This window comes from Phalangium opilio, unplaced genomic scaffold (assembly GCF_054372755.1).
Source record: "Phalangium opilio isolate 3A_F unplaced genomic scaffold, DU_Popi_V2 ptg000101l_1, whole genome shotgun sequence".
NCBI lineage: Eukaryota > Metazoa > Arthropoda > Arachnida > Opiliones > Phalangiidae > Phalangium > Phalangium opilio.
In genome coordinates this window covers 6,597,877-6,621,150 of record NW_028324204.1, presented here as the reverse complement: position 1 = coordinate 6,621,150, position 23,274 = coordinate 6,597,877, and the positions used below count along the sequence as shown (strand labels likewise).

Sequence of the window (23,274 nt, the reverse complement as noted above, 5' to 3'; positions counted from 1 at the left end):
ACTGCTATGTTATGTTAGGTTAGGTTTGGTTTGGTTTGGTTAGGAGGACGTCTCTTCCTCTTTGGAGCGGTTATACACTTCAAGTAAGTGTATCCCTTATGGAATGAAAAAATAAATAAATAAAACCATCAAATTCTACTCTATTTGAGTCTTTTTGGGTATGCAATATTGGGTTAATTGGAATAGGAGAACTGGGAATTGGGTTAAATGAGGTTTGGGTAAATGGGAATTGGGTGTTTTAAATTGGGTGAAATGGGGGGTATCCATGTGAATTGACTAGCTTAATTACGTATTCAGAGATGGGAGGGGCTTAGTATGCGTGACGTACAAGAATAATGAGCTGTTTGTTTTTAAAGCTAAAGCTATTGTCACGCGAAAGACTAATTTTGCATGTAAATTGATCAACTACCGCATTAATTGTACCTCCAACAGCAGAGGTACCAGTATCGTCAATTCCCACGATTTTAAATGTTGGTAGTTTCTTTTCAAACGCCTCACTTTTTTTATATAACGCCGCACTTAATATAGTTTCATTTCAAAAATGACCTTCTTGACATCGTCTTGAGATATTTATTCCCTTATCGGCGATCATTTTTAATATTCAACTGACGCAGTTCAGTAAAGCTGAGCGTAAAGTGTATCCCTCATACAATTGCGTTAAACTGGTCGTCTTCTGTTGTTCAAACTTCCAGGTGTCTTTATTCTGATTGGCTACCGCGATAACGTTAAACGCGTATGTAATAGAAAGGCGCCTCCCATCCCTAAATAACATGATAGAAAGGCTAATGCATGGAGGTGTGCGGTTAATCGTTTCAATCGATAATTCGATCGAATACCGAACCGAATAATTTGATTCGATTTGTAATTCGATAAGCCCATTTTCACTATTCGATACGAATATCGAATACCGTACTGACTATTCGATTAAAGTTTGACTACCATAAAACTCGGTCCTTGGCACTAGAGAGACCCACCTTGCTTTAACAAATATCATCCCAATTTTATTTGTCTCCCATCAAACACTACCAGCAAGCCCCTAGAAATACTTGGCCACCAATGAGGAGAGGGACTCTGAAATTTAGGAGCTTTTAAATGTTTTTCTCCTTGCCTTGTATTAACTATTGACGAGTAGTTAAGCCTAGTATTTTCGAGTATTAATCGGTTAGTAAAATATTTACCAAGGCCTAACTATTCGGTATTCGATTTGGAATAAACAATTCGATAAGGAAAAATTTTTGGTATTCGGTCACCTGTTCGATATCCAAAAAGTGGTATTCGCGCACCCCTACTAATGAAACATATATTCAGGATAATAAATAAGTTCATGCTATTTTGTATCTTCTATATTTCTTATGATTTACTAATAAAGCATTTAATCATTTCTAGCCTTCCGCCTTTGATAGTGGCTGATTCGAAAATTCTCAATTACCTTGTATTTAGTGCACGATTCGTGAAGCTTCTGTAACTTTGAAAATGTACCTATTTCATTAGTTAGTAATAATCCACAGGAACAAAAACTCGTTGCTAGAAAAACTGCCATAGAAATGAACACGTATTAAACGAGCATTCGTAACATTGCCATCGAATCTAGTACCTAATATTATGTTTGTGAAGATGAACCATCGAAAGACGCACCGTTCTATCCTATGTAATTGGTAGACACCATCGAAATTAAACATCATTTTAGCCTCTAAAATCACTCAGAGCGACGATGCTTCTACGTCTTTAATAAATCAGTTTTTAAATGAGATATAAATGAACTGCATTAGCAAGTTTAAACTTCACTTTTTGATCATTCTTAGTTTATAAGCCTTTTTATTTTCCTCGAAGCTGGTTCCAGGGACCAAAAATCTCTATAAATCAAATATGAAAACGTGTTTTTTCTCAATTATTGCCAATTCTAACGTATAACTTTACTTTGTTACAGAATGCGCTGTTGATAGTGATTGCGAATGCTTTGTCGCAAATCTAGAAGGAGGCTTTTCCAATGTGCAAGGATTGTGCCACGACGAGTATTATTCCAAACGTTGCATTTGTCCTATAGACTGAGTCGAAATTTAATAGAAGATACTTCAAAAAATATCAATTTTTATAATGATATCTAAATAAACTACATTATAACAATTTTAAATTCGATTACATTATTGAATAATGTTTTTTTAAAAAACCATTCACCTTTCCTAGATCTTTCGAAAATATAATACACAAGAATAAATACCGAAGCTTTGGAATAAAAAACCAAACGAAATTCTTTCCCGTCAATTAGCTTGTAGCTGGTTATCCACTATCTCACGTTTTTACAGCATATTTTGGTATGAATTTTAGTACTTTGATTTAGACTAGATTAAGTATTTTTAATTCTAATTGGTTTAAGACTAGATAAAGTCCTTTGAATTCTAATTTGTTAACAAACAGTTTTTAGGGTCATATTATAACAATAATGGCAATTCGACTGGTGCCGTGCAAACGTATAACCTGTATGCCAGGCCAGACACATCTTGTTATCAAAACATTTCAAACTTATACATGTATTCTTTACATATTATTAATAATAATAATTATAAGAAAGAGTGTGGGGTTTATTTGCTAATAGTTTCAACCTTTTGTCCATCAATAGCAATAATTTCAGTTAAAGGAAAAGGCTAAGTAACATTACATAATAACGGGGATAGATATAATTTTAGAAGCAGAAATGGAGAACGGTTTGTGTTTACTTCAGTCCGACTGAATAGCCCAGTATAGAGCCCCTCCTTCGAACATGTAACGAAAATTTTAAATTACCTTATTGTCTCACTTCAACTACGTTTTGATGACGTTGCTGACGGCCACGGAGAAAAATACGTAATTCCTTTTACCCCTGTCGCTATGACCCGCCTCTTCTTCCCCCCGTCTCGGGGAAGGGGGTCCGGAACTTTGACGTGCTCCTAGAATACTCTGTTCTCCATTCCTGCTTCTCAAAATAAAAACTATCTCTGATTATACCTTAAAAGAAACGCTTTTTTTCCAAATATAAAAGAAAAAATATGAATAAAATACATGATTTCTTATTACAAAATAACTAGCATTAAATTAGTCTTAAAAACGTGGACTACTGCGCCGCCATGGCTTTAGTGGCGTCTGCTAGCCAGAACAACATTCCTCAAATGGGATTGGTTGAAATCTCACAGGATGAAAGAGCTAAGGGTAAAGTGGTTTGATTTAACAGATGCCACTAAAGCAATGACGGATGGCGCAGTAGTCCTCGCTTTTAAGACAAATTAAATGCTATTTTTTTTGTAATAAGCGATCGTGTATTTTTGGATGTTTTTCCTTAATATTTAGAAAAAGGCCGTCCTTTTGGTGTCCTCCCATTGGATTGAATCCCATTCGACCGAATTCCCAATCGACCGATTTTATCTGAAATATGATTTAAAATCCAGCCGTTTGTGCGGTTTCTGTCTATTGAGATTTTTTATTAGGAATATTATTATTACTTATAAGGCTATATAAGTTAATTTAGCGATTGGAACTTTCGTCTCACCGTGGCGCAGTGGAAGAGTATCGGACTACCGTGTGATAGTCCTTGGATCGATTCCCCGAAAGAAAAAGTAAACTACGTAATAATAGTTTCATTCAGTTGATTATTAATTTCATTTGAACTTAATTGAAGTTACGTTAGACAGTGTGGGAAACTATAATGTAATAAAATAATACTATTGGAATAATGGCCTTTGAGTATTTAAAATATTTTGCCTAAATTTTATTAAAATTACGGTAATATTTTAGAGGGTTAAGGTTAGGTTGGGTTGGGTTAGGTTAGATTAGGTTAGGTTTGGTTTGGTTTGGTTAGGTTAGGTTAGGATAAGTCAGGTCAGGTTAGGTTAGGTTAGGTTAGGTTAGGTTAGGTTAGGTTAGGTTAAGTCAGGTTAGGTTAGGTTAGGTTAGGTTAGGTTAAGTCAGGTTAGGTTAGGTTAGGTTAGGTTAGGTTAGGTTAGGTTAGGTTTGATGGGTTAGGTTAGGTTGGGTTGGGTTAAGTTAGGTTAAGTCAGGTTAGGTTAGGTTAGGATTGGAAGTGGTAGAATAACCGATTTGTCATAATATTTTTTTTCATTGAGGTCCTTGCATAATAAAAACGGGCCTTTTCCAACAAATTTATAAAGATTCTGGAGCAATTAACGCTTTATTTATTTAGTTTCTTGAACAATAAATATATGCCTTTTCACAAATATTGATTGTTTTACGGGTCATTTCAGGTTGGCTTTGATTCGGCTCGGTTACAATAGAGGCATCCTTTTAAACTTGGGATTTGATCATCACAGTATCATTATTTATATAGGAAAGTGTATTGATAGACGCAAGCTTAAGGACAAGGGTATTTTCTTTAAACCAAAAGAGGTAGTTTTTAATTCGGTTTTAAAATACGGCTTTAAAAATATATCTTTTAATAGCAATGAGAATTTTAAGATAATAAACCCGCACATTTTGGCTATATTCGGTCCAACGGGATTCGGTTCAATGGGACATTCGGTCTTATGGCATTCGGCCCAATGGGCCAGCAGACTTCTTTTAAGGTATAATGTTATGTTCAGAGACCTGCACGGGCCGAGTTTTTCAGACCCGACCCAAGCCCGGCCCGGTTTTAGCATTTTAAATAAGCCCGAAACCCTGCCCAAGTCCGAGTACATAGTTGGTTTTTCGGCCCGGTCCGGACCGGCCGGTTACAGGAAATAACCAAGCCCGGCCCGGCCCGGCCCGGCCCGTTACACGTAGTGCAGTTGTAATTTTTATATTTTTTTACATAAAATCAATGATTTGAATTCATATTTGCTTTAGCGTCGTGTATTTTTCATTTCTTTTTATAATTGTTCGTTACATTTGTCCTTAGAATCTTATACTCATTTAAATTATCTTTCATTTGAACTTTGGATTAAATGATAATCAAGTTCGGCCCGGCCCGAATTTTGAAAAATGAACAAAAGTCCGGCCCGGCCCGTTAATTTCCAAAATTTTAAAAGCCCGACCCGGCCCGGCCCGATACAATTTTCAAAAGTGGAAAGCCCGGCTCGGCCCGACCCGATCGGCCGGACCGGGCTTGAGCCCGGCCCGTGCAGGACTCTGGTCATGTTATCTGACATTTTGTTTTAAGGCCCGCTTTAGAGTTACAATTCGCACTTTAAGTTAAGTACGGCGAAAAAATAGGCTGTCTGCACTAAAAACGGAGAAACCAAACTGATTGGATATATTTGAGTAACGCATGTTCAATAACGTAAGCTAGCAATTTTATAATGGGCTGACAGAAATGAAAGAAATAAAAAAGAAGAAATTCTAGGAGAGCGGTTGCTCTCTTAGATAAGACTTGATACTGCCTCTAATGCTAAAGGAGGGTTCTTTGATTGGCCGTAACATTTTTCGTATTGTGTTTGCTGCTTTGAAATTTTGCCAGTGAACTAAAATTTGGGCCCTAATTGTGTGGTTAATATTTCAAAGCGATCCAACTAAGAGTTAATTCTATAAAGAAAAAAGTTGTTAAGGGTGGTTTAAGAATCCATAAAATTAATCAGACATTCGGTGAAAAATACAATATTCTTCCATAGACATAACATGGGAATTTTATAGAAAGTGGGGGTCAACCCCGCAGGGATATAATGAAAACTATTCATTTGATACGTTTGGGAACAATCTTAAATGAAAGAGAACAGTTCATTGTAGCGCCATTTTTAGTTTCATTAAGATCAATTAAGTTGAAGTATAGATTTTTATCATTATAAACACATACTTCTAGTTACGTTGTTTTTGGTATTAGAGTTAGGGCGTTTTACCACTGTTCGAGACACGCATTTTAGCCCTCAATTTTTATATTGGACTAACGGCATTTTTGTCGTGAATCACGCCGTTAGAGGGAGATTGAGCAAGAAAAACATGGCGTTTGTGACTTGTATAAATATTCCAACTCGCAAACCATTTTCTAATAAAATACAAGAGGCGGATATGACTCTGTCTGTTTTTCCTTCTAAAGGTTTTTAACCTACTACCAGGCGAGATATAGGGTAGAAACTTTGACTAGGGATTTACTTACGTCCGAAATTCTAATACGCTTGCTTCAAACTATGTCTTATGAGGAGTATAATGCAGCCAATTTAATATTTCGGAAGTATTCACGTTTTTCATGGGAAATATTTTTTTAGATTGTTGCCTTCCATAATTATTAAATGTTAACTGCATTTTTAATTTTTTGTGATGAATATTTACATTAGTTTTGACTCAGTGAACTACAATTTCCATTTTAACATATATTATATATATATATATATATCTCGATATTTACTGAATCGTTTGCAGACCCTAAACTTCTTCGTGGGAGATATCTTCAATGTTGTTGCAAGTATTTCCTCTACAATAATAGCACAAAGCGGAACAAAATAGGCCATAAGTTTTACACGTACATCCCTCTTTGCACTTGCAACTAATTATTTCCAATAGATCGTCAGGAGCGCAAGGTTTCAGAAATGGAATGGGACTAAGACCCGTACTAGATTGTTGCCAACCCCATTCTGTTGGCGTTAAGTCTTTTCCTAGCCATTGTTGAATCTATGCATAGGTTAGGATGAATTTAAATTCAGAGTTTATTTATAAAAAATTTCATACATTCAAACAAAATTAACTAAAAATACCCACCTTCAAGTAAGCTCTCAAGCAATGTTGTCTGGCACTATCTGTAGTTGGCGGAAGATCTGCCAAAGAAAACTTTGCAGATAGCGACTGATTGGCAGCAATTTGGTTATAAGAATAGTATCTCGCTTCATCTAAGGATTTCGACGCTTTTTGTCCATACAGAGCAAATATAAATGACTCTCCCGCTTCCGCGAGCTCCTCTGGAGAAGCCCTGTCTTTTGCAAATATTTTCAGTTTCTTCCTTAACTCTTCGTCATTCTTGATTAGTTTGAATGCAGTTTTCTTTCCTTTTTTAAAAAATGCCGAGGTTGTGTCACATCCAGATAATGCGTGCAGCACCATTAAGGAATCCGCCATTTCACCTAAGGTGTTCTGAATGGTATACTCCTATTGGATAGAATCCCGTTGGACCGAATTCAGATTTGTACAAATGTAGCCAAATTAAAAACAATTTATAGCCCAAAGAGCGATTTTCTGCTCAATGGGAATATTTATATGGAAGAGCTTTCGACTGAATGGGATGGGTTTACACATATGAAATCAAAGCGTTTTCCTTGAGTTGCCGAGCTCCAGTAGCGCAATGAATAGAGTGAGTTGGATGATCGAAGAAGTTAAGCAGCATCGAGCGCAGTCAGTATTTGGGAGGGAGTTCTCTTAAAGGTAAGGTTGGGTTAGAGACAAGTTAGTAATATTTCATAAGAAAAACTAAAATGTTACGTCTTTTCCAAGATATTGAAGTTTATCTTCATTGTCTATCAAAATTAATATGCCTTTTTCAAAGGATAGGTTAGTAATATTTTATAAAAAAGAAACTAAAATGTTACACCTTTTCCAAAATATTGAAGTTTATCTTCATTGACTTTCCAAATTAATATGCCTTTTCCAAAGATTAGGTTAGGTTAGTAATATTTAATAAAAAGACGAAAATGTTACGCCTTTTCCATAATGATAATATTGAAGTTTATCCTCACTGACTATCCAAATTAATATGCCTTTTCCAAAGGTTAGCTTAGTAATATTTGATAAACGAAAAAAACTAAAATGTTACGCCTTTTCCAAAATATTGCAGTTCATCTTCTTTGACTTTCCAAATTAATATGCCTTTTCCAAAGATTAGGTTAGGTTAGTAACATTTTATAAAAAACTAAAATGTTACGCCTTATCCAAAATATTGAAATTTATCTTCATTGACTCTCCAAATTAATATGCCTTTTCCAAAAAAATACATTTTATATTCACTTCCGATGTAACGTTACTCCTTTTTGAATAATATTGTTCTTTATTTTTAAACTTAGATATTTGCATTACAAATGACCATTAGCTCTCATCATACAAATAAATACTAACTTAAAAAAACAACAATTTGAAAACAAAACCAGAAATGAAAGGAAAATTCATGATTGGAAATCCGCCCAAATTGCGGTATTCGTTCCAATGGGATTCGGACGAGCAAGACATTCGATCCAATGGGATTCGACCCAATGGTACACAATCGTTTTGAATTGATCTGGCGTTTAAAATCTTATCTGTCTTGCTTCCCACGCCTGGTGTATGAAGAAAAATAGAGGTTTGGCAAAGCGTCACTAAAATTACTAATATACCAGTGTCATTTGCAACAACTGTGACGGTATTTGTTGCTTAAGCTAGCTCTATTGCGGTGTTTGCAATTAATGTGTTCGCATCCGCTTTCGCTTGTAGAACATTAATTCCAGAATTCCTAAGGTGCATTGATAAAACATCAATAAATCTGGCCTTGTTTTTCTTATTGGCTGAAACGTTTTGTTTGCCCACAGTAACAAAAGCGTTGGCTTGAATAACAATATCAGTTGATACATTTCTGAATCTTCTCCTGCTCTGTTCAACCACCTTCGTGCTTGTTGTTGTATCGTATCCATCAAAAACTACTGTAGCAGCAGTACCAAAATGGCTCAATACATACGACAAGTAGGCGTCACAAATTTCGGTGTACGTTGCTGGTCTCGGCCAAACAACATTTTGTAGCAAATACCCACCATCAACTACGAATTTCGGGCTTGAAGGTAAGGACTCGTTGGGTATTGAAAGAGGCTCTAGAAATTCCAGCAAGACTGATTTCTTAGTCTTGCGCATCGATATATCATCAAAAATAGCAAATGGCTTCGTTGAAAGCTCGTAGGACATGAAATTTTCCAGATTATTTGGCTTATTATTGATGACACACATTATTCGATTGAAAAACTGCTCTGGATTCACCGCGACGTCTTCATTTCGAATTTTTACAGAGTTAATTTGTAAAGCCAAAGTTTTAACCTTATTCGACCTTTTCAGTTTTACATCCGCAAAAGACATTCACTGTTAAAAAAAACCGACCAGAACTAATCCAAGTTTGGGCGTTTTCGACCAAAGGTGGGAAGATCCCAAAATGGTCTGCCAAGTTTGTACGAGTCTTACCAAATTTGCACAGGTCCCAAAATGGCATACCAAGTTTGCACGTCTTTGACCTAAGTTGCACGAATCCCGAAATGGCATACCAAGTTTACACGCTTTTGACCCAAGTTACACAAATCATAAATTAACACGCCAAATTTGCACACTTCTGACAAATTTGGGCCAGGGAATCAAATGACCTGTCAAGTGTACTTTAAGATTGCACAGATCGTGATACACTCTAAGAAAAAAGCGTTCAATGGGCATTCAAACTTGAGCACAATTTTTCATTCTTGAACAGTTTGGAAATAATAGGCGTTCAATCGCGAAAGGTGTGCAGAATCGTTCAAAATAACATTGAAGGTGTTCAATCCGGACAGTTTTCCTAATACGCTATGAGGTTTATTAACAAAATCTTCATTAAAAATCCAATAGTATCCGATATTATCTCAACAATTTACTGTAAAATGCTTAATTATCCTAAATGAAATATAAATTGGTCTTTACAAACATCATTTTAAAATAATATGAAAGGAAATGTCAAGGATTATTGCGTATTTCACCTTTCCCTTATATTTATAAAAGACTTCAAATTGTTTGAAAATGAAATTATTTGCTAGTCCATTATTATCGGAAGAAAATGACAGTGACCAAATTCGTCAAGAGCAGTCCCTGGAGGCTATTTACTACTTTTCGTTAACCGTCCAAGGTGCGGTAGTACGATCTAATGGAAACTCTCCATTTTGGTTCCGGTTGATTGGGAATTCGGTACATGGGAAAGGAATCAAGACCAATATCAAAGGTTGGCATTATATGAAATAAAATAGTCCGATACACTATTTAAAACTGCCACCAATTTGTCATTGTCATTTTTACCATGCAAAATTTACACATTATATGTGCCAAATTGTCGACTTTACTGTTAAATTTTGCATCCCTAAGAAGAAATCCTACCACACACAGTGTTCAACAAAGAGCATGAAAGTGCTCAACCTATCACACCGTTTTGGTGTTCAATTTTGGTACCTCTATTTACTGTTCAAAACTGAACGAAAAAGTGTGCTCCCAATGTGTTGAGGATTTGCACAATAATTTTTTCAGGTTGGAATAAATATTTCTTAGAGTGTAGGGTTTTGCATTCTCCATCATTCATGTGACATTAAACGGCAAAAAAGTCTACAAACCAAATTATTTCATCTTATGTAAATTTGTTAAATTATATTTAGTTCAAAACTAACATTCATTCAACAGAGTAGTATCACAACTAACCATAAGCCAAAGGCAGGGAGACGAAATTACTCTATTATTGTGCCACCTAAAATGTTATTATTTTAAAGAATTCAATTTTGTCCTGACTATTTGTTAAAGGGCGAGAGTGTGTTGAAAGTTGGTTTTTCGAAATATAGAAAATCAACAACGAAAGCTAGGGTGTGAACATTTAGAACTTATTTTAAGAACGTTTGAGGCGCAAAGCAAAGGCCTATGCATTTCATATTTCTTAATAAGCCTCTAGATTCTACTCCTTATTTCATACTACCTTCTTGTTTTTACCTTGTGCTAGTATGAAAAGAACTCTTTCAAAACCTTAAAATTTTCGTTTTGCAAAATATTAAATGAAGATATTGTAAATATGTTTCGGCATTACGACTCTTTTAGTGGTTTTGTAGCTATAAACTTCTCATTCATTTCGATATTCCAAGAAAAACGTCTGATATTAATATTTTAAATGGTGTGTTTACGTTTTAATTTAGCTTTACTACATTTATATAAAGTGTAAACATAGATTTCAACTTCCCAAGAAACAATGGTAAATAATTCTTAACTTTAGTTTTTCCATGAGGTGTTTTATTGAATGCACCGAAGGACGAAGCCAAAATAGGTGTCGCTTCGCGTCCTTTCTGAGGAGGTCCTAACGGTTCAGAGTGAACCGAAAGTTAAATACACATTTAAGAAATATTGGTCATTTGCTTTATGTGCACCATGAAGACTGTGCACCAATGCATAAAGCAATATCTCACCAAATTGTACTGTTGTCTGATTTATTTCTGTTTAAGAAGTATAATAATTGGTTTAAAGGTTTGTCTGCTTTACTATATTTATCCTTCATGGAGGTGGGGAGTGGTATAAACGTGCCATCGTCGATATTCCATGCAAAAATTGTCGGTTTTCCAATTGAAGATATTCGAAGTATAAGAAAAGAAGATACCAATCTCCAGTTCTCTCGGCTCGAATGTAAAGACGTAACAGTTGCGCCTGTCTGTAATACTGCACCCAAAGCTTTCCTGTTGCATTCTTGTATTCAGCGTTTGTCAATTTTCCTGCCATTATATGCCCAATTATCTGGACACAATCTTCTTTAAGCGCTTGGTCCACTGACGTGTCTCCGTTAAATATGTCTTTATTAATTTTTTTAAACTCTCAAAAGCTGGTTCATTAGCATCACGGCTCTCCTTTAGTAACTCGTAGGCTAAGGCTTCTTGGGTTAAAAAGTGCGCTCTTAGTGACCGTGAAAAAGTTTTCCCTGATATCATATGGACTACAGATGCTTTTGCATAGACTGTTTCCCAGATATATTCTAAGCCCGAACCGGCCATAATATAGCCAATTGATCTAAGAAATGACATAAGAAGGTGAAATCCACCCAGTCTTACAATAATATTTGATAAAATTTCATCCGATTCTTAAACTCCAACCATTTCACGAGATTTCCAGTTTAGAGGCTGATCAAATATGACTAAGCAAATAGATTGCTTATGTTTCTCGCATTCGTTTTTGGCATATAGAAGAGCGGTGAAGATAGTTGTTAAATTGCTGGGATCCAAATTTATAAAAAGTAGAACGTCGATCAGGCTCTTATCATACGGCTCAGCTTTCGTCGCTACCTGCATATAACCATTCCAGCTGGGGCTTGGATCCGCGTTGAGGCAATAAGTTGAAATCCACATGGTATCGAGTTCTAGAAAATACTTCATTTTTAACTTTCTGTCATTGATAAGGTAGTTCAAATCTCGAATATCTATATTTTTCACCCAGAAGTACTAGGTTTTTGGTAAACTTTAATCGGTACGTCCCCGCAAGAAAGCACGTCTTGAGTTGTTAAGTCTTTGCGACGCGGAATTCCAACAGATGGTCCCAGTTCTTTATTTTCTGGAGTACTAAATTTGATCCCTCCCATGCTGTGAAATAGAGAGCTGCAACTCCGTGGAAGAACTCCGAAACCCGCTGGGTTCCGCGTTTAAGCGATGGGAACTCCAGGAGTTGGAAATGTTTTTCTGAGATAAAATTGGAGTTGGGTGGCATTGGAAGTTTTCGTGTGCGGAGTTGGGAGGCAATGGGAATAATGATAATTATAATTGCGGAGTTGGGAGGCATTGCAAAATTACCTTAAAACATGCATATCTACGGAGTTGGAATACTTAAGTCTGGTAAGTGGTAGGGCTCCAATTTAAAAGCGGACTTTAGCGTTGTTTGTCTTCAGAAGCTTCGTACGGAATTCTTTTTTTACCCATAACGCACCGTGACACGTCCCATCAGTGTGTCTCTCACACAATGGGGCCGCGGGCGCTTTCCTTTTCTCTTAAACCCATTGACACGAGTCTCCTTTCTAGCTTTGAGGCATATTAAAGTAAGGCAGTAGGCATATTGGCAGGCACAACTAATAACAGAATGGACTCTAGTGTTAGTATTTCTTGAATCGTGAAGTTCGTGGCCTTGTCCTTCAAAATAGCAGTTGCGAAGCGAATCAGTCCGATTTTAATTAAATAGCGAATTTAAGAAAATAAGCGTAAAATATGACTCAACGACAACGCGTAGCGCCTTTTTCCCCAAAATCTTAAGTTTTAATGTCTAGAAGAATTTTATGAGTAAATATTATTCCTTATTTGAAAGTCATAATTTATAAGTACTCAGGCCAAATTTGAAAGAAAATTAATGAGCTACAAGTTTCTATTTTTCCAATTCTAAAGAGTGAAGAAATCTTCCAAAGACTAGAAACTAGAAAGATTTTAAGGACGAAGCTAGGAGTTTAAGAAATTTTAATTTTCATGGAAGGAATTGGGAGGTGTTTAAGAAATTTTCATGGAAGAAATTGGGAGGAGTTTAAGAAATTTTATTTTTCATGGAAGGAGTTGGGAGGAGTTTAAGAAATTTTAATTTTCATGGAAAGAGTTGGGAGGAGTTTTACATTTCGCTTGGCGGAGTTCTGCGAAGTTCAAACTTTTGATTATGGCATTGGGAGGAATTGGAGTCATTGTTGCGTATTGCCTTGGAGTTGGAAGGAGTTGGAGTTTAATATTTTCATTTTGCAGCTCTCTACTGTGAAATGTGCCATGACCAGTTAAAGTCCTGATGTTGAAGTCTGCATTGTCGAATGAAAACTGTATGAAGGAATCTGGGTGTTCCATTGTGGATGGATGAACTAAAGCACATTCTTCGAACTGGATTACTTCTTTGTAGCTAACTGAAAGGCCCAAGCTATGTAGCATTTCTATTAAAGACCTTGATTCGTATTTTCTGTGAATGTACACTCGAACTGCAGTTAGCAGCTTTGGTACAAACGACCTAGGCCTGCATATCGATATTATACACTCAATTATTGCATGTCGTTGTCTCTTATAAGATCCAGAATCATTTCTCATCTTAGTTACTCGGTCAATGAAAACTTGTAACGCCTCTGGAATGTGTATTTCATCAACATTTATATCAGTATCATAATTGGAATACAAATTTGTATTGTATATTTCAGATCTTATATCTTGTCTAATTATGTCGGCTGCTGCTTCTATAATTCGCTGTTGTTCTTCTCTCTGCGTTTGTTTCTTGTTGCTGTACCAGTTCTCGTGTAGAATTTTTCCAATTGAATCTTTAAAGGAAACGACGCAGGTTGCCCCCTTCATATCAGTCAACGTAATATTATCGCCGTATCTTTCTTTCAGCTTGTTTTTTAAATGTTTGGTGGTGTACATGCATTGGCGAAAATGCCTTAAATGTTTCTTCTAAATCATCCAAGCAATATTGACATTCGTCATTATTTTCCAAGTAGGAACATAACTTGTAAAAGGCTTCCCCTAGTTCTGGGTTTTCAGGCCGTCTTATATGTCCTGATGATTCTTCATGCAAGAAAAATTTGAGTTTGCATGGTCTATGGTATTTTGCTTCTGCGGCAACAAATCTACCACTGAATTTACACGCGCACTAACAATATCCCCAAGTTCCTCGTTTCGTTCAAGAGCGCGTTTCTTTATAGCGTCAGCTATCTCTAGGGTTGTCACTTCTGAAACTGGTATGCGATACCGTATTTCCTGTTTTTCTTGCCTTTGACTAAGTAAAATCTTTCCACAAAATAAACAGTTGGTCTTAAAGTCAAATTGTTCTAGAGATGATCGTAGTCTCACTGCATTATCAGTTAACTCATTTCCAGATGTCTCAGTGGAAGTGGATTTTAGAAGAGCCTCAATGCTCGAGGGACGCGTATAATTTTTCCTACAGAAAGTGTGAACTGAATACTTGCGATATCTTGTAGTTTTACATGTAATTGATCCTTCCTTTTCAAACTGCATTCGATTAATGTTTTAATCCCCCTTGTCACGATGACAGTATCGCCACTCAAAGGTTCAAAACACAAAACGCACTTATTCGCCTCATTCATCTTAAATTTGAACTAATGTTAGGTTAAGTTAAATATTTTTCAAGTACTTTTTAAAAAATTGTGATGCTATAAACATAGCTTACTCTATTGGGAAATTGAAACAGAAACTAAAACTGAAAATCCACACTAAAGCTAAAAAATCGATAACGCTTGAGGCGCCATGCAGTTCCATGAACGGCTACCAGGCTTAAATTGCTACGCGCCGAAATGTTCATGGGGTCTCAAACGATTCAATAAATCTCGAGATTAATTTGATCGATTTTAAAACGGAAAAATTAGTATGATTGAGCGTAAACAAATGTAAATAACGATGATTTTAGAAAAAATTAAATTACGTTTAACATTTAAGAATTTTGGAAAGCAAAATATTTTTGAATTTTTTTCCATGATAAGCCTGAACACCTCTGTAATAATAATGTAAGGGCTACAAAATTGGATCGGTTTGGATTGTAATCGTCATAAGACATCGTTTAAAACAAACTTCATGTAAATCGGTCTTTTAGATCTCGAGATATAGAAACATCTGGTATGGCGGCCATTTTCCAATATGGCGGCGAAAGCCGGCACCGGAGGCTTGGGGACTTTTGGGACGTTAATTAGGACCATAAGCTCTTTGGATTCTTAAATTTTCAGCTTGGTCATATTTAGTTCCTTTTTTGGCCGAAAAATGCGTATTTACCCTGTACTATGTGCCCTTTTAAAAAGTCGGAGCTTACAGGATACCCAAGGGCGGGCAAATAATATTAATTTAACATGCCTCACATGTAATTTTTAAAAATCTTACAACTAAAAAGTATTTCTGCTGTTCCCTTTTTCCGGTTTAAGGGAGCGCATGTTCTCACCCCCCCCCCCTCCGGGTGCAAAATTGCTTAATTCGGCCCTGGAAGCCATGAGAGCTGTAGCAACTAGGAATGCCACAGGCTAAGCCTTAGATTACAAATATATGCACATAGATATGAATTTTATTAACTGCGCATAATAAAATACACATATAATTTATTTATTTGATAGCATATCGTAGTCGTTCCCAGAACAATTTTTGGCCCATTTGGTTTAGAGTCCATGGAAGGTAGGTTCGAGTTTTAATGATGTATCTGAAAACATAAATGTAATTATAAATAATTAAATAATATAATTTGGGGGATTTCTCTATCGGAGAAACTTATTCCTGATATATCTCGTTAAATGAATTCTGGCTTTATGTTGGATTTAGGGATTTCGTTTTGCCTTTAATTTCAACCGAAAAACTTAAGGCCTAGCTTAGTCATTCATCAATTATATTATTCATAGGTCAATTTATTTGGAAAAATTCACAAGAAAAAAAAAACATTTTCCCAATAAAAGAGGGCAACCGGAAGTCTATTTTATGGGCTTCAAATTTAGATAACTTTTGAGATCACTAGGAGAAAAACAACTCTTTTTTGGCTTTATGTAACGCGTCTAACCTGTTACCGTTTACGACATAAAATCATAGCTAAGCATATATTATCTACCATATGGCAAAAGTCTTATTTTCTACTCACTTGCGTTGGAAAAAATATAATAATCTATATGTGAAATAGCCCAGAAATCGATTGGAAATTTTAGTTTTGCGAATTGAAAAGATATAATAGAGCGAGGGGTCCGACATTTATAAGAAATCCCGTACGCTTCTCGCAAAATCGTGAAGTCTTTCACACAAAATCCGGAAATCTTTGAAGAAATCACGATATTACGAAATCAAAGAGGAAATTTCGAAATCTTTGGCGAAATTGGAAAATCAAAGAAGAAATCACGAAATATTTGGCAAAATCGTGAAATCACGAAATGTTGTACGCTTTTTTGGGAATGTCGGACCCCTCGTATGAGAGGGTCACCACGAGATACTTTTGGTGTTTAACTCAATGGGTCTTTGGCTCTCTATCAAAAGGGATTTCTAAATTAAGGATATCTCTTCACTGGAGGAGCAACTATCTGTAATTTTACTATAATTTGCATTGCCTTTATTTTGTTGATGTTAAAACGAATGAAACATTACCTTAGGTTTTTGGGAAGTAGCTCTTTAGATACAGGTTTCAGTTGGACAACAACGGTTCTTGTGAAATGGCCTTTCACAGATTTTTCAAAAGCAATATCAAGCTCAAAAGAACACAACTCGCTTTCCAAGTAATCTTCCGTTAACACGATTATTATCAAAAGCGGATAGAATAACAGAAAGTCTGGCTCTCAACCTCTGAGCAGCTCCACGTAAAATTAGAAGCCCCCATAGTTCTATTTTTAGTGCGACCCCCTTTAAGCCCCGAGTTACAAACGGCGATTGACTCTAGGTACATGCGTGATCTGGTTGGAGAAAATAGTTCCTTTAGTCTTGCCAATCTACTTGACTATATGGTCTTCAGAATTTTGAGTGGTGTGTGTTTGCTGCTGCGCGTGGAATGGTGGAATTGTTACGAGCCTGTCGAGCCAGCTAAGTAAGTTTTTTATTTTAAATATGTTTTAAACTGTTTTTATGTAAACATTTGGTCGTAACGACCTCAGTATTAATTCTCTAGTCAAGTTAGTTAACGCAGACGTGTTTATTGACAAATAACATTATGCTAGGGTGCACTTGTTGCTCTTGTTGACCAAGGCTTAGGTGATGTTTCTCACTTTTTAAGTTTTTTAAAGGTTATCATTATCAACGAAACATTCTGTCATAAGTCAAGTAAGAAGCTCATGGTCTAGTCAAGTTAATCATCAATAATAATGGAAAATACGGATAGCAAAGTTATAATGAATGTGATACTGGACAAATATGAAAAGGATCGTTTCTTTAAATTGGACGTGTCAGGAAAAAGGAAAGGGGCCTTGGAGTATTTGCATAGGAATGGGAGTTTAGAAGAAATTATAGAAGATATGGAAGCACAATATAATCTTCTCAAGTCAAAGCACGAAGATGATGTGGCGGGTTATTCGCAGTTTTTATTTTCCTGGAACAACTGGGTTTATAATTTGGTGTTGGCCGAAGGTGCTCCACGTCCTGTTATTGTTTGTAACGCTATTTTTGAATCTGAACTGTCAAATGTGATACATTGGATTGCTTGGACGCTTTTGGACTGTAAGGCCGAAGCTCTTCGAGAGGGGGAAATTGTAGCAAATGAATTTGAAAAAGTGTCTGAAAGACGCCAACACGATTATCCATTAAATATTTCCACAGCTGATAGCGTTAAGTACAAATTGCGTCATTTAAAAACAGACCGACTTTATACAATGAATAGACTAGTTGGAGGAGCCATGGGAGAAATCTGGGGCGTTAATAAGCGTGGAATGCAAGTTTTTCAAAAAATAAAGAAAGGAAAGAAACCTCTCACCCAGAAGCAAAGAGACAAAGCACACGTGAACTACAAAATTAGCCTTTCTCTACGTAATTGCGATCTATTAAAAACAGATATTCCACCGGCCCTTGATGAAATAAACCAGGGAGGTTTGTTTGTTGCTGATGCGACAATAATTCCATATGTCAATAAAATTGTAAAGCTGGTTGTTGATGAATTTAGAAGATGGTCGTACGGAATTAATCCTCACAAATCCATTAGTAAGTATTACATATTTTAATTTCAAACATTCATGTTACTTTAATTTACGTTAAATTAAATTACTGTAGAAGAAACTGTGGCAGTCGTCAAAAACGATCCGACTTTAAAAGGTATATTTCATGGTATTGTGGAGAAAATACCTCGAATTAAACAAGAGGGATTCACAAGTGAAGAACTTGAAGCATATCGCCTCATTTTTGAGAGAAAAATCGTGCATGGTAAACTTGCTGATTTGATTAGAGGGCAAATTAGGAAAAGAAATGAGAGGAAAGGTAATAGAGGTGTAGGGGGCCAAACTTTAAGGTGTGTTTTATATGGACAAAAAGGAAAAAGAGGAAGAAAGACAATTCAAAATAAATCACACGCACAAAAGAGAAAATCAAATACAAACAACGGCACAACCACCAAAGAAAATCGAAGAAAAAAGAAAGGCCCAACCACCATGTTGAAAGGAATTACTCCAATACCTCCCTTGAGTAAGAAGTCAAAGGTATTAGCCACAGCAGTTAAGAAAGACATCCAGGCTGAAAGTGGTCCAAACATTTGCAGCGTTGACAATACAAGCCCCCAACCATGTACGTCACAAGTATCGAGACGGGGAAGAATAATTAAAAGAAGAATTTTTGACGATTTTAATTACTCTTAAAAACTGTGATAACTTTTTAGTTAACTAGAAAACTTTGGTTATTATTTTAATTTCTCTTAGATATTTTTGTTTTGTTATTTTAATTACCATTAGAAAATGTGATAACTAGTTCCTAAAGCTTAAGAACTTGGATTATTTTAAATACACTTAAAAACAGTGATAACTATTTTTACCTTTATGTAATTGAAAGATGTGATACCTTTTTTGTTTTAAATTGTAAAACAATTAGTAATTGTGATAGCTCATGAAGTGCACGCAATTAACGTGTTAGGCCAAAGTTCTTAGATTATTATCTATGTCTCAGATAATGTGTTTGCGATTAAAAACCAATCGTTATTTAAACTGTTACGCTTAATTTTATTGCTTTGTATTACAAGGTTTTATTTTATCTAGGAGGTCTAATCCCACTTTACGATAGGATGATTCAGCATTTTGGGAACTTTTCGTAACATTTTTTACCATTATTGCGCGTCTGCTGCTATGAACATTTAAGCCAGTAAGTTTCGAAGCTGCGATATATTTCATTTGACTGAATAATGTTTCGACCGCAAATCCATTTATTCTCACAGGGTAGATATACCTTGTTGGATGTCTAGTTGTAAAGTCTTTAACATAGTCAACGAAACCATAAATGGAAACCCTAAGGAGCTCCCATGTCTGCCATGCTAAAAAGTGTCGGTTGTTTGTCATTTTCTCATTTGCCAATATTTTTTCTGAAGCCCAAGTTTCGAAATATTTTAAGCCTTTTAACATTGACTTGATTGGATCAGAATCATCTCCACTTACAGGCCTTTTGGATAGTAGACCCTCTTCAAAAATATGTTGACATGCCTTCAAATAATCGTAACAAGCCATGACAGACGGTGCATCTATTGGTTGCTTTTCATACAATGGGTTGGCATAGTTAAAGAGTTCTCCTAGAAGAGGATTTTGTTGCATGATTCGTGCTGGAGTGACATTTAATTTAGTCCAAGAGTCTCGATCAATGTGAGATTTCAGCAGACCCTTAACTTGGACCATCTCATCCGAATCTCTTCTGTCATCTTCCCTCTTTTTTACATCTTTTATTTGTAACCATCCAAAGCGAATCCCACCAATAGTAAAATCCCTTGTACCTTTATCCTGTGAATGTTCTAGTGCATTTATCATGTTCTAGAGCTGATGGCTCGGGCAAACTATCCAGTAGATCCAGGCCCCTTTAACGTAGGGATTGCGAAATCTTGTTTCAAATCTAAAATCCAGAGACCCATCTTGTTTAAGGGAATGGGAAGTTGACTTTGTTTTGCCAAGACTTTGTCTCATTGCAGTCATGTTGCAACTTCCTCCATCACAGACGAGAGCACCAACTTCTAGACCGACACTATGAAACGCAAATACAGTCCTCAGCATCGAACTTGTAATTGCTGCGTGAGATGTGGGTTTAGCAAACATAAAGTAAGGCCCAATGATATCAAACTTGGTACTGGTACATCGCCACAAATACTGGAGTACGTACTCTGCTTCAAGGATTTCTGAAGCTGTTTTATACTTATACAAGTCTTCCAGGGAAGCAAATTCGGTAGGGTTCATTTGGCATCCAACAAACTCGCCATTCCGCGAATTCCACATCTTTCCAATTATTTTGACTTCATCAAAAATTAACGCTCCTTCTTTCACAGGATTTTGTAGTTGTGGGTTATCTTTAATAAACTGATCAAATCTGTCTGATTCCGTTTTGAGATGTTCTAGGTCAAATCCAGGTTTACTTGGGATTTCACGTAGCTTTGCTTGTAAAGTGTGTACACTTGGTAACTTTAACACGTCAAAGGCAGAAAGTGCGTCATAAGCTGCAGGTGATCTCGAATAAACACTTAGTGCAATTCTATATGTTAAGGCTGACCATCTGTTGCCGTTAGAGCGTTTAACACATTTGTCTTGATCCTTTAGAAAATCATTTTGCAAACAAGGTTTACTGTTCATCTCCCACGCTTTTCTTAATGCCCGACTTAACACTTTATTTTTCTTTGATACGCTATCAAATATTTTCTCTAATTCTTCTCGATCTTTTAGGTTAATCTCTTGAACAACTTCTCGCATTTTCTTATCTTGGTCTTCACTTAGTTGCAGGCTTGTTTCTTTGATCTTTTCTTCTAGTTGTTTTATCTTTCTGTTTAGAAATGATCGATTGCTTTTATTTTGACGAAGTCTGTTGCGCCTTGATTTTGGTGTTAAAACACCGATTCTACATGAGGAATTATGTAACTGTCTCTTTTGCTTCCTCGTTGGAGTTAATGACGCCTTTTTCTTTTGGGCATGAGTCAGATACCTTTTAAATTTGGATACATTAATTACTTCTTGAATTTGTAGGTTAATTTTGAAAAATTACCAGTTCAGAGCTCGACATTTGCGACATTGATAAAGCTTGTTCTGAATTTTATCTTTACTGGCATTAACTGGAGGTACAAACCATACAAAACATTCCTTGGATTGATAACGTTCGAAAGGGGCAGTAAATTTGACAAGATTCTTTGTAGTTTCCAGCCCTTCACATTCATTCTGATATAAAAGATTTAAGCATTATAATTTATATACATTATTTTAATATTAATAATAAATTGGTATTTACTAACTTTAGATATTCCTGAGCAGAACACCTTGTTTTCATTTAAAAGGTTCAATTTAACAGAAATAATATCCGTTTTCAATGTTGCAGTGGCAAAATCAAAATATTCAAATTCTTCAGCAGATTCAAAAAGAGTCAAAATTGTCCCTTTTCCCGTTGAATCAAATAACATCCTGATTGGTGTATCATAATAAGAAGAAACACCAATTAATCCATTATTTTTAGAAATTTCTAGTTGTTCCAAAAGACCATTTTGATTTGTCAAATGTTTTATGGAAAGTGATCCTAAAATATAAACAAAATATGGGTATAGCTTTGGTATAGGCAACCCTTAATTCTGCAAAGGTAAACTAGAAAAAAAGCTTACCTAGATTTGAAGTTTCAAGGTGAGGAAGCAGCTTTATCAACGGTGATGATGGAGTATTAAATGGTCGAGCTACTAAAGTGTCTTTAACGATTAAATTTGAAACTGATGTCTCTGATAGTTCCTCTTCGGGTTTATTATCGCTCTGATTAAAATCTGAAGCCAAGGTATGGGTTTCACTATCGCAAATACATAGTTTACGTTTCTTGGAATTTAAATCCATATCCCCATCTTCGCGTTTCCGTTTTTGGGCATTTAACTTAGCAAAAGAGTTAATTTCATCCCATTTCCACGCTGGAATTATGAATCCAAATATTTCCGTTTGAGTTTCCACAGTAACATTACGTGACCCGTTATCTAAAACCGTTTCCAAATCTGTTTGAACTTCCTTCGTTAAATTTAACGGTTTTAAACTTTCCAACGACGTCGATGTTTGGCCAAGGCTGGTTTGAATACCAACAGTGTGCTTAACCTTTGCATAGGCATTATATTGAGTGGTTTTGTTTTTTGGCATCAAATCTTGTTGTTGTTGTGATCTTTTACGCGGCATTGTTAAAACCAATTTACCAAGAGCGAAAAATTAATAGGTTAAAATGAACTAGCACTCTAGCACGACACGGAGACCGCCATTTTCCAAGTAGTTTTTTTTCTTTTTTTTTTTTTAGAAATAAGCAGAAAGCTTTTTTTTTTCAAAGATTCCCGGTAGACGCGCTAGTGTCGCCCGGGTCTATTTTCGATAGATTTAATACGCCCCATTACGTAAACAAACTGCTTCGTGATTGGCTACCTTCTCTAAGGGGGTAAGTGTGTGGTAAGACGCTTCTCGACATAGGTGGAAACCGTTGTAAAAGGCTGAAACTACTGTGAGAGCCAGACTTTCTGTTATTCTATCCGCTTTTGTTATTATGGAACGGCTTTTTACCATGGACACGGCAATATTTTCCGTTATCAGAAGACCACCCTTCATTGATAAACAAGAAAAATGAATTTTTTGAAAGATATAAGTGTTTAAAATGGCTCTCATTTTATTTGTATTGCCTTCAAGAGAAGATTACTTCCTTTTTGTTTTAGTTTGCGATCTAATCGTTTCATCGGCTTAAATACTAAAAATATAATATCAGGCTTCTAAAACACTGAAATAAGCGTGCATGGTATACGCGAAAACATGTGGTCACTTTATAATCGCGGATAAATATCCTTTGGAAATTAAAATAACCTATTGCGTACTTTGGGACCAAACTAATGAGAAAACTCTTTTAAAACCCATCAGATGTGGTCACAATGCCTTCGTAAAATGACGCCCTCCGCCTGACTTATGTTTGCACCCATATGGTGGGGATGATGCGAAGCAGGGCAGAAGAAATACGCCCTTAGAGGCTTGCGTGAGGTCTAAGCGGGTGATAG

General features: G+C 36.0%; 2 protein-coding genes across 4 annotated transcripts; one reads left to right on the top strand and one right to left on the bottom strand.

The window, feature by feature from the left end:
- The first annotated feature begins 16,878 nt into the window (after positions 1-16,878).
- Positions 16,879-19,243, top strand: LOC149631185 (uncharacterized). Of its 3 annotated transcripts, none has more exons than XM_089851188.1 (3): positions 16,879-17,154; positions 17,341-18,257; positions 18,327-19,243. In XM_089851188.1, exons 2-3 carry the CDS (start codon positions 17,429-17,431, stop codon positions 18,902-18,904), a joined length of 1,407 nt encoding a protein of 468 aa, XP_089707314.1. In that variant the 5' UTR covers positions 16,879-17,154; positions 17,341-17,428; the 3' UTR covers positions 18,905-19,243. The 3 variants fall into 3 exon arrangements, with proteins under 3 accessions (XP_089707314.1, XP_089707312.1, XP_089707313.1); XM_089851186.1 differs by having other exon boundaries at positions 17,351-18,257; positions 18,327-19,242; XM_089851187.1 differs by lacking the exon at positions 16,879-17,154 and having other exon boundaries at positions 17,190-18,257.
- An 813-nt stretch (positions 19,244-20,056) lies between these two features.
- On the bottom strand, positions 20,057-22,807 carry LOC149631184 (uncharacterized). The gene is made up of 4 exons (XM_089851236.1): positions 21,874-22,807; positions 21,514-21,791; positions 21,270-21,439; positions 20,057-21,209 (listed from the first exon to the last, which is right to left on the bottom strand). Exons 1-4 carry the CDS (start codon positions 22,418-22,420, stop codon positions 20,057-20,059), a joined length of 2,148 nt encoding a protein of 715 aa, XP_089707362.1. The 5' UTR covers positions 22,421-22,807.
- Positions 22,808-23,274: the final 467 nt, after the last annotated feature.